The 12,113-nt window shown below is 42.2% G+C and overlaps 1 protein-coding gene and 1 non-coding gene across 2 annotated transcripts in view; one reads left to right on the top strand and one right to left on the bottom strand.

The window, feature by feature from the left end:
- The window catches only part of CUNHXorf56 (chromosome unknown CXorf56 homolog), a 19,848-nt gene extending 15,887 nt beyond the window's left edge, over positions 1-3,961 (top strand). Inside the window, exons 5-6 of the mRNA XM_012512591.2 lie at positions 142-234; positions 1,977-3,961. Coding sequence (XP_012368045.1) covers positions 142-234; positions 1,977-2,039 — 156 coding nt within the window. The 3' untranslated portion in view covers positions 2,040-3,961. The remainder of the gene's footprint in view (positions 1-141; positions 235-1,976) is intronic.
- LOC111813898 lies at positions 2,362-2,466 on the bottom strand. Its single transcript, XR_002819025.1, has one exon. It is a non-coding gene; the product is annotated as a small nucleolar RNA U13 (small nucleolar RNA).
- Positions 3,962-12,113: the final 8,152 nt, after the last annotated feature.

Raw genomic sequence — 12,113 nt, 5'->3', positions numbered from 1 at the left:
CAAGCTGAAGAGTTGAAAAGGAACAGAGACTTGCCATTTCAGTAAGAGCTCCGTGAATTGAGTGGCATAACTTGCTACCGTGGCCTTTGTTGTGATTTCTTGTTGAGAGTACTGGCTTAAGGATGCTGCATTTTCCTTTAGAGAGAAGTTGCTGACTCATATGCCCAGAATGCCAAAGTGATTGAAAAACAGCTGGAGCGTAAAGGCATGAGCAAGAGAAGACTGCAAGAGCTGGTGAGTGGCACGGGTAGCCATGCCGGGCTATACTGTTTGCATTTCCTGTTCTGGACAACCGTCCAGCAGGCAAAGCCTTAAGAAGTCTGTTGGGGATGGGATCCAGCAGCAGGACCTTGGCTGTAAGTGAAAACATTTGTTAAATAGCCCTTGCCTCTAATCCCAACTCTTCAGAGGTTGAGGCAGGAGAATTGCTACAAGTTTTGGGCCAGCCTGGGCTATCTAGTGAGTTCAAGGCGAGCCTGAACTACATAGCAAAACCCTGTCTCAAAAACTAAATATAAAGGCCAGGGAGATGAATATTCAGTAGAATAAGTGCTTACCTGGCAAGAGCAAGGGCCAGAGTTCAATCCCCAGTTCCGAAAAAAAGAAAAAAACCAACCCTAAATGTGATAAAATCCCCTACTGAAAATAATACTTTAATCTTCTATTTGTGGGGAGTTAAAAATGAAGATGGGGAGGTAAAGGTCAGTTTCAGGGTGTTCTCCCAGGATGGCATAGTGCACAGTAGTGTTAATTGGTGCTGCTTGAGTTGGGGCTGGTCATTGCCTCTTAAAGGTCATCATTTCTTAAAGTACTGATAGTGCTGTGTTATTTATAGGCTCATTTTAGAGCATATTCCTTCTGTTTATTATGGTGACTTCATTTTGGGGCTTTTTATTATTTATTTAAAACATTTCATTCAATTCAGATGTTGATGCCTCTTCTAATAACTAGTGGATTTTTAGTGATAACAGTGTTGGGTCCTGCTTGCTGTTTCTTACCTTGCCATACCTGAGATCGGTGTTTCTCAAGTTTTCTAAGATGAAAGATCAGTTCTTTCTTTTTCTTTAATTCTTTATGTTGTAATTTGTGTATTTGGAAACTATAAATAATGAATTGGGGCCAGGGAGATGGCTCAGTGGAATAAGTGCTTCCCTGGCAAGCATAAGGGTCTGAGCTCGATCCCTGGTTCCACCAAAAAAAAAAATGAATTGGCCTATCTGTTCTGTTTTTTAAATTCTGGAAATTGAACCAGGGGCGTGTACCTGCTAGGGAGGTACTCTGCCATTGAGCTACATCTCTGTCTTTTTAAAATTTTGATTTAATTTTTATTTCACTAGGAATTGAATATAGGCATGCTCTATCACTGAGTTGTATCTCCCACCCATTTATAAATTATTAATCTTGAGACAGTGTCGCCCTAAGTTGTCCAGGCTGGCCCAGAGTGATCTTCCTGCCTCAGCTTCCCGTGTAGCTTGGTTTATTGGCATGAACTACCAGGCCCCTGTTTTCAATTTGTGTTATTTTCCTTTATTATTACTCTGCCCATTTTTTCAATTTTGGGACATATGTTGCATGGACTGATAATAATTCACAGAGCACAGAATTTTGAGCAGCGCTGTTCTGGAATGTATTTTTCCTATTCTTCCGAGAAGAGGGTAGTGGTCTGCCATAATACTGCCTTCCTCAGCCCTTTGGCATTGCTAGAGCTCCAGGTTCCATGCATTCAATTGTTTGGGCCACAGCCTTGTATACTTACCTATGAATATATTTGACCTATAAATATTATTTTCTTTGTATATTATAACATCAGAAAAGTTGGAGAGCAGTTGCTAGAGATGCATAAGGATATTAGAACAGCTTGTAGCTTGTACACTACATGAACATTAGGGGAGAATGCTTGGGGTAGTTGGAATAAGGAAGGAAACATAAGAATTTCACTTGATGTATCCGGGCATGTGCCTTTTTTTCTTTTTCAGGCTGAACTGGAAGCCAAGAAAGCAAAAATGAAAGGAACTTTGATTGACAACCAGTTCAAATGACAGGACTCGGCTCTGAGCCCGAAACAGAGGCAAGCATTTAGATATGGAGGAAAAATCCTTTCTTGCTGATGTGAACTGGTTTCTATTCATGCCCCAGAAGAAAGCTCTGTGTTGCCTCCCATTGAGTCTCCTACATTAAGTCTTTGAGTCCATTTGACCTGCTCTCTATGAAATAGATTGTTCTATATTTTTCTGTGTATAAATTTTCTGAGAATTTTTTGTCCATGTGATGGAAACTTCTTCAGCTGTGTGGCAACTGAATCGATCAATGCTTGAGTATCTCCAGTTTCTAAAATGGCTGTTATTATGGCTTTTTTTTTCATGTCAGATGAGTAATGTGCCTACGTTGTAACATGGTTTGAGGGAGGCACAGCTCATGCATTATAAGACATGAATACCCAATCATCACACTCATGAACTGAAGGATCACTGTTATTATTCTTTCTTTGAACTTAGCAACATTTCAATTTCAATATTATGGAATCTTATAGAGAAAAATGGCATGAATTATATTTGAAATAACAAGTAAAATTCTTTGAAGTGACTCTCTGGTCTTAGAATGGTTCTTAGAATTTTCTGTAGTTTGAATCTTTCTACTGTCAGCAGAGATCCATTAAAGGGAAAATCTGCTTAAAGCTTCCTTTACTTCAAATATTAGAGATGTAGACGAGCCAGGCCATATCAGACTTTGTACCTGTATCAGGGAAACCCAAAGAGCTTGAGGTGTATGTGGTGGCAGAGTGGGTGCTAGGTATGCGTGGGGCTGTGGTTTCCATCCCCAGCACCATGAAAGAAAGAAGACAAAAGCCAGATTGTAGTGAGTGGGTAGAATGTAGCTCAGATTTGAATTAGTAAGTAGCCCAAACGAGCTGCTATCTAATCTGTAGCTAGAAGTGCTGCTTCTCTGAGAGGGGGAAGATATTGTAGAGACTGAGATAATGGAAATGGTCTGTTAAGCAACTTTTATTTTACACTTGTCATTTGCAGAGGAGTGTTATATGTGTGTTAGTTAATGTCATATACTGCCTTAGTGCCACCAACTCACACGGTTGGATCTGGGTTTTGTCTGTTCACCAGTATTGCAAGGCGTGGGACAGGAAGTGTGGTAGCTGTCTCGTGTTATCCACAATAGATTCTGCTTAGGAAGCACCACGCTTTGCTGGTAATGTGCTACTGGGAAGTAGTAGAGCCGTTTGCTTTGCTTTGTGTCTGGTTTCCTTGTTTGCAGGGAAAAAGTAGGTTAGATATAAGAGATAGAAGCTGGCAAGACCTGCGGAGGGGTCCTGGGAAGGTCCGGCGTGGGGCTGTGCTACCAACTGCCCCAGTTGTTCTCCTGTGTTCTGGGAGGTTTTGCAACTGAGCCTTCCCCTTCCCCTCATTCTGAGAGAATTAACCATTCTGCAGGTGAACAACTGTGACCTCTTCAGTTTCTCAGCCTCAGCTTGAAACAGTGACCTCTACTTTTATTCCAATGCAGCTGTGATCTCTCAGTACAGCCTGAATATCTACAGCACCTCTGAAATCTAGTATTCTGATCTCAGTCTCCTTTCATATCATATGCTCTCTGCAAATCTGTTTTGTTTTTGTTTTTGGCGGGGGACTTTTATTAGTAGTAATGAAGAAAAATAGTAAAGGTAATAGCACCAGTAATGCAAGCTCTTCTTTATTGAGTACTTACCATGTATCAGGTACTGTGGAAAACACTTTATAGGGCTTATCTTACTCTGAACAATAGTCTTATGAGATAGGTCTAAATGCTACTATTCCCATTTTACAAATGAGTACTCTGAGCGTCCAAGTGTTTAAGTTTCCAAAGATCCCATAGTTGGTAAGTGCTACAGCCAAGTCCGACTTTGGAGTTCTTGCTGCCCTCTGCTGTGTGCCACTTTGCCTTGGAGCCAGCTGAGGATGGACTGAAAATTCCTCTTACTATGGGCAAAATAAGCCTTTCCTTCCTTAAAAAAAAAAGGTGGGGCCGGGGAGATGGCTCAGTAGAATAAGCACTTCCCTGGCAAGCGCAAGGGTCTGAGTTCAATTCCCGGTTCCACAAAAAAAAAGAGAAAAAAGAAAGAGAGAGAGACAGAGACAGAGAGAGACAGACAGACAGAAAGAGACAGAGACAGAGAGAGACAAACAGAGAGAGAAAAGAACTGGAGCACTTAACTACTATGCTGAATTATTTCTGTGTGGAATTTTATTCTATTTTATTTTATTTATTTATTTTTGTGGTACCAGGGATTGAACTCAGGCCCTTGCCCTTGCAAGGCAAGCACTTATTCTACTGAGCTATCTCCCCGGCCCTCTGTGTGGAATTTTAAATAAATAAATATATTTATATATCTCAAATATATACATATATGTGTGTGTGTATATTTTATGTATATATTTGAGATCAGGATATATGAGCAGTGTAAAGACAGGTACAAGGGCCGGCCAGATAGCTCAGCAGACTGAGTGCTTGCTTAGGTAAGTGCAGGGACCAGGGTTTGATCCCTAGCACCACATGCTGCACCGGCCCCACCCCTGGGCATGCTGAGCTGGCAGTGGAGTCTGGGCATGGTGGCACATGCCTATAATCCCAGCTCTAGGGAGGCAGAAGTCAGGAGGATCACTATGAGTCCAAGCTGCATAGTGAGACCCTGCACAAAAAAAAGACAAGTGCATAGAGAATGCCTTATAGAAAATCTGTGATTATGTTTCTAGATATTTTCTGAAGTATTTGTTCTTTGATACTGATCTTAAATCACTTCAACATCTTGTTCAAGTTACTTTTGCTCCATTTATGAGATTGTGAAATGTACCCTGAGCACCAAGCAAGCATATGCTCTTTATCATGTTTGACTCTTTTCATGTTGAAATAGTTACTAAAATAGTAACTATATTCAGTTATTTTCTGTATTTTCTTTGTTAACTGCTAGTATTTTTACAGTGCTTCCATGTTGGTATAGAGTCATATTGAGGGCTGGGGAGATAGCTCTAAAATAAGCGCTTACCTGGCAAGCGCAGGGTCCTGAATTCAATCCCTGGTACCGGAGGGGGAGGAAAAAAAGTCATATTGAAATTTTCAATACTCTTATTCTGTTTTTATTATTTATTTTTGAGACAGGGTCTCACTATGTAGCACAAGCCTATGTAGTACAAGACAATAAAGAACTAATTGCTAGGGGGTTTTTTTGGCGGAAGCGGGAATTGAACTCAGGCCCTTGCGCTTGCCAGGCAAGTGCTTATTCTACTGAGCCATCTCCCTGGCCCCTAATTGCTGGTTTTTGCCAGAAATAGTATTTTAGGATCTAAGTCCACTTTGTAGTAGATGATTGTTTGGGGATTTGGGATGGAAGTCCCCCAGAGAGTCACTCTGCTAGTTGCAGGTGTGGACTCTCCCTGCATCACCATGCCTGGGTATTATTTTTCTTTCTTTTCTTTTTTCTTTTTCTTTTTTTTTTCAAATCATCAACTGTGACAAAATATTAAGATAGGAAATATTCTTGGTGATGTATCAAGGAATACTTCATTGTTTAAGGGAAAGTCAAAAAGCTTTTTGTTGTCTCGTTGTACATGGTACAGTACATACGCCTGTGGTCCTAATACTTATGAGGATTGCTTGAGTCCAGGACAGTAATGGCAAACCTTTTAGAGCTTTCAGTTAATCAAATAGCCTGCTGTGACACGCATGTTATAGGTTTCCCACCACTGGTCTAGGAGTTTGAAATGTCTGTCTCAAAAAGTAAGCTTGTCTTAGCCCTTGAACAGCCCTCCTCTTTTCCCCTAAACTCTGGTAACTACCATTCTGTTTTCTGTTTCTGTGGATTTGACTACTTCATAAGTGAAACCACCTAGCAAAAATCCTCAGTCTTTATCCATGTTGTAGTATGTGACAAGTTTTCCTTCCTTTTGGAAGGTGAGAATATTCCATTGTATGTACTGCATTGTATTCACGAATCAATGAACATTTGGTTGCTTCCCCCTCTTAGCTGTTGTGGTTATTGTTGTATTGAATATGGGTGCTTTAGTTATCACTTGGAGATTCTGATTTCAATTATTTTAGGTATGTACTCACAGGTAGGATTGCAGACAGCCCTGTTTCTTTTTTCTTTTTTTTAGATTTCCTAGTGTTTTCCACAGCAGTTGTACCATTTTTTTTTTGGCAGAACTGGGGATTGAACTCAGGTCCTTGGGCTTGCCAGGCAAGTGCTTATTCCACTGAGCCATCTCCCCAGCCCCCTAGTTGTACCATTTTATAATCTTACCAAAAATGAAAAAGGGTTCCCGTTGCTCCCCAGCCTCATTAATACTTGTTGATTTCAACCCTTTTGATGGGTCTAAGGTGCTCTTATGTTTTGATGGGCATTTCTGTAATAGTGCTGTTGAGAATCTTCATAGGCTCATTAGCGATTTGTGGGTCATCTTTAGAGAAATGTCTGTTCAAGGCCTTTGCCCATTTTAATTTTCTTCTTTATGTCATTCTTCTTGTCACTAGGACACAGTGCCAGCACCCACAGTTGAAAGGGGAGATTTATTTTGGCTCACACTTTGTCGAGGTTGCAGTACATCATTGGCTGGCTCCAAGGCAGAGTAGCAGCATGACAGCAAAGAGGCAGCCATAGTGTGGTAGGAAGCAGAGCAGGGATCAGCAGGCTTTGCCTCCCAACCTCACAGGTCCCCATGGTGTCCCTGTGATCCAGGCACCTCCAAAGCACCCCACCTGTGAGCCTTCCCAGATGCAAACCGTAACCACTTCCTTGATTTTTTGTTATCATGCACATTTTATATGTTAATTTTCCATCTATCTTCTTTGGTATAGTGTCTCTAGAGGTCTGCCACCCATTTTTCTCCCTCCCTCCCATCCTCTCTTTCTCTTTTTTTTTGGCAGAACTGGGGATTGAACTCAGGTCCTTGCACTTGCCAGGCAAGTGCTTATTCCACTGAGCTATCTCCCTAGCCCCTCTTTCTCTTTTTGAAATTTGTATTTATGTGGTACAGGGTCTCACTATGTAGCTCAGACTCCTAGTGATCCTCCTGTCTCAGCCTCCCCAGTGCTGGGTTTAAGGTGTGCGCTGCCACACCCTGTTTTGGGGCAGCACAGCAAGCTGTACCAGGGATCTCACTCGGGTCTTTGCCCAGGTAGGTGCTTAGACCACTGGGCTACTCCCCAGCGCTCCTCTCTCTTTTGAGATAGGATCCCCCTATATACAGAGTCCCCCAAAAAAGATACACACTACAGGAAGAGAGAAATGTATAAATATTGTAATACTAAATTTATCAAGACAGCATGAGATGGGTTGCTGAGATGGCTCAGTGGTCTAAAGCACCTACTTAGAACAAGCTTAAGCAAAGCACAGAGACCGCGGTTCAATCCCCCAGCACCACATGCCAGCCAGCCCCGCCCCCTGGTGGGCTGAGCTGGCCACACACACACACACAAATAAATAAATTTTTTAAAAAAAGACAGCATGAGAGTAATACAAGTTCCTTTTGGCCTCTACAGTTACAAGAAATACTCAAACTGGTGGCCATCAGATTCCAGACATTTATTAGTGTGGCAGACAGTTGCTTGGTTGGCCTTGGTCATTGAGATTGCTGCACATTTTCAATTCTCTAAGGTATAGTGGGGTTTTCTGCAATACGCAGCAGCCTCTAGGGTCTCCCCTGTGAAGGTAACACTATCTATTGAAAAAAATTCTACTTTTTTCCCCTCAAATGTGTATACATTTTTTTGGTAGACTATGTAGTTCAGGCTGGCCTTGAAGTTAGAGCAGTCTTCCTGCCTCAGCCTCCCAAATGCTGGGATTATAGGTGTATGCCATGACACCTGGCTTTTTCATTCATTTTTAAAAACTGAGTCTATTATTGAGTGTTAAGGTTTGTTTTTTTGTTTTGTTTTGTTTTTTACTGTACCAGGGATTGAACTCAGGACCCTGCACTTGCCAAGCAAGCACTTATTCTATTGAGCTGTTTCCCCGCCCTGTGTTAAGGGTTCTTGATGTTTACTGTTATCAGTCCTTTACCAGATAAGTGATTTAGAACATGACCCTGGGTGCAGTTTGTCTTCATTCTCTTAAATGACAGTGGCTCTCCTGGGTGTGGTGGCATGCCTGTAACTGCAGTGCTGGAGGGCTGAAAAGAGGAGGATCACTATGAATCCAAGCTGTGTGGTGACACCCTGTAACAACCATATACATTTTTTAAAAAGTACAGTGACTTTCCATACCCAAGATCGTGAAGATTTTTCTTCTATAAGTCTTATATCTTACATTTAGGTCTATAATTCAAGTTATTTTTGTATAATGTATGAGGTGTTTGTCAGTTTTTTTGCTTACAGATGTCCAGTTGTTACAATAGCATTACTTAAAAAGACTTGTTCTCTGTTTACTTCTTTTATACCTTTGCCAAAAATCCCTCCATCCTACTGGGCTCTGTGGCATAGGCCTGTAATCTCAGTACTTTGGGAGACTGAGGCAAGAGGTTCACAAGTTTGATTTCTACCTGGACAACTAAACAAGACTCAAAAAATAAGTGCTGAAGGTATAGCTCAGTGCAAAGATCCTGGGATCAATCTCTACTACTGAAAAAAAAATTCTTTTTATTATAATTTTGTATTTTCTATTCCATCTATTGCCTGTTCTTTCACCAATATGCTATGTCTGTTTTTTCATGGAGCTGGAGCTCAAACCCAGGGCCTCGCACATGCTAACCATGTGCTCTACCCCTGAGCTACATCCTTTGAGTCCTTTTTATATTTTTGTGTTAGGAGAGGGAGTCTTGTTATATTGCCGAGCCTGGCCTCAAACTCGTAGACTCAAGTGAGTAGCTAGTGTACCCCCCATGCTAAGCTACTAGATAGTGTCTTATTTGATTATTATAGCTTTATAATTAACATTTTGGGGGCCGGGGAGATGGCTCAATAGAATAAGTACTTCCCTGACAAGCGCAAGGGCCTGAGTTCAATCCCCGGTTTCGAAAAAAAAAAAAAAAAAAAAGAAGGTGAGAAACTCTTTAATACTGAGAAAAATCAAGAAACAGTTTATCAGGTAATGTGATCTTTCATTGCTGTTCTTTTTTCAAGATGTTTTAGGGGCTCGGGAGATGGTTCAGTCGGGACTGAGTTCAATCCCCGGTTCCGAAAAAAAAAAAAAGATATTTTTGATTATTCTACTTTTGAGGGGTTTTTGTTTCGTTTTGCTTTTTCATACAGATTTTAGAGTCATTTTGGTATGCTTAATATTTCTGAGGTTTTTAATTGGGATTGTATAAAATCTAATGATCACATTTTTTTTTGTTTTGTTTTGTTTTTTGCAGTACCAGGAATTGAACTCGGGACCTTGTGCTTCCCAGGCAAGCATTTATTCTACTGAGAGCTATCTCCCTGACCCTAAAGATCACATTGTAACAAAAACTGATTAGACTAGAGTTAAAATTTTATTAGGCAGTAAGAGCAGCAGCCCCATTATGGGGTCAAGAAGCCCCAAAACAGAGTCTGCTGGGTGTTGACACTCCTGGAATCTTACTGAACCATCTTCCAGGTGTCCTTCGGCTCTAGACTTCCCCAGAGCATGATCGGGAAGCCACTAGCTCAAGGGTACGTGGTCCCTGCATGGGCACTGTGCGAGCACTACATAGATTAGGCCCTAAAAAGCATATGTAGTCCCCTATAGGGCAGAGATCATATTGCTTACATAGTGGCCCAAGTGTCCTTCTAAGGGCTGGGGAGATAGTGCAGTAGGATAAGCGCTTGCCTGGCAAGCTCAAGGACCTGAGTTCAATCCCTGGTCGCGCAAAAAAAAAAAAAAAAAAAGAGAGAGAGAAGACAGAAAAGAGTTCTATATTCAGTTTTCTCTGATCTTTTAACCAAAACAGTTTTATGGATATTATTTTTGTAAATGAGTGGATATTTCACACTGTAAATTCATGGTATCAGATGGGTTCTCAATTATACTCAGTTATTTTACTATATTTTGGCCTTCTCTCCTGTTTCTTGCAGATAATTTGGAGCCATTTTCTTTTCCTTTTATTTTAAATGTATTTAGGACAGGGTCTACAAGGTCTCACTGTGCAGATCAGACTTGTAGTGATCCTCCTGTTTTCAGTCTCCCAAGCACTGGGATTACAGGGGCGTACCACCACACCCAGTCTCCATCGCCCTCTCAGCATGCCCTAGGGGCAGGGCTGGAAAGACACACCAGGGATGAACCTCGGTCCTTGCAGCTGCCTAACCAGGTGCTTTAATCCGCTGAGGTATCTGGCCAGCCCTGGAGCTATTTTCTTAAAGCCCTTCCCTGCCTAAGTAGATGAGGGATTTTCAGAGGGCCAGGGACTTAAGAGGCATACTTAGCTACTTCCATTTGCTTCGCTCCTTTTTTATTTGCAGTCTGGAGGGAGAAGATACCTCTCTTCCTGCTCAAATTTAGTCTATCACCCTTTGGTCATTTAGTTGGTATATATTGAGTATCTGCTGTGTGTCAGACATTGCACTAGGAGCTAGAGACATAGTGGAGAGCAAAGCAGCCACTGTTGGAAGGCAGGGGTGATAGAAAATAAAGAGAGGCTGGTGAGATAGCTCAGCGGTTTAAAGCACCTGCTTAGGCAAGCTCAGGGACTGCAGTTCGATCCCCTGTACCACGTGCTGCACCAGTCCTGCCCCCAGGGTGGGCTGAGCTGGCCAGAAAGAAAGAAAATAAAGAGAAAAAAAAAGAAAGGCAGGCAGACCAGCCAGATAACTCAGCCAAGTAAAGCACCTGTAGGGTGTACTGAGACAGAGATTGAGACTGGGTGTGGTGGTTCCTGTAATCCCAGTGCTTGGGAGGCTCAAAACAGGAGGATCACTGTGAGTCAGATGTACATAGTGAGATCCTGTAGACCCCGTCCTAAATACAGAAGAAAATAAAGAGACAACATTGTGGCATGATGTCATAGAGAATGATGGGTAATCAGGGATGGACTCTGAGGAGCACTGTTTAAGAAATGTAATACTGGCCAGGGAGACGGCTCAGTAGAATAAGCGCTTGCCTGGCAAGCTCAAGGGCCTGAGTTCAATCCCTGGTTCCGCAAAAAGAAAAAAAGAAATGTAATACCTTGGGCTGGGGAGATAGCTCAGTAGAATAAGCGCTTGCCTGGCAAGCGCAGGGTCCTGAGTTCAATCTCTGGTACCACAAAAAAGAAAGAAAGAAAGAAAGAAATATAATACCTGAAGTATCTGAGTAAAAGTCCCAACAAGGAGAAGCATAACATTCTAGAGGAACAGAAAGAAGGCCAGGGAGACTGACTGGGGTGAGTGAGATAAAGTGAGGAGCATGAGAGTAGTGAGTGTAACTACTGGGGGCTGTTCAACAGAGGAGTAACAGGATCAATTTCTTATCTTAAAGTCCTTCCAGTGGCTGTGTGGAGAATGGCCCTTTGCTGGAGGCAACAATGGAAGCAGGGAGACTGTAGCAGAAATCCATGTGAGAGGGGGAGGTTAGGCCAGGGGAGCAGAGGGAACCTTGGGGCCAGCAGGTTTGCGATGTGCTGCGGTTGTCTTGCTACCAGAACTAGCTGATAGATTGGCTGTGGGAGGCAAGGGAAGAAGGGAATCAACGGGAGCTCCTAGACTGGGCGTGGTGGCGTGTGCCTGTAATCCCAGCTCTGGGGAGGCTGTAAACAGGTGGATCACTACAAGCCTGATCTAGTAGTAAGACCCTGAATACCCTGTAGACCCTTCCCTAAAATAAAAAAAAAAAGAAAAAAACCAGCTTCTTAATTTGGGGCTAGAGTAACTAGGTGGAGTGAAGTGCTATTTACTGAGATGAGGAGCAGGTTCTGAGGGAAAGCCCAGCATCATTTGGGTCCTGTTATATTGAACAACATACTGCCTCTCTGACTGGAGATGTGAGTCAATTGGGTGTGCAGTCTGCGCTCCATTGGGAGGGATAAATTTGGGAGTTGTCAGTACATAGATGTCCTCCTATATAGCAGTGATGGCAACCTTAAGGTATACATGTTGCAGCTGGCTGTTTAGTATTGTTGAATGCTCTCACCATCACTGTTGTATAGGAGATCAGACTACTCAGACCAAAAGTACAGCATAGGTAGAAACAAGAA

This window comes from Octodon degus, unplaced genomic scaffold (genome assembly GCF_000260255.1).
Source record: "Octodon degus isolate 3935 unplaced genomic scaffold, OctDeg1.0 scaffold00236, whole genome shotgun sequence".
NCBI lineage: Eukaryota > Metazoa > Chordata > Mammalia > Rodentia > Octodontidae > Octodon > Octodon degus.
The sequence above is the reverse complement of the archived record's forward strand: the minus strand, read 5'-3'. Positions and strand labels throughout refer to the sequence as shown.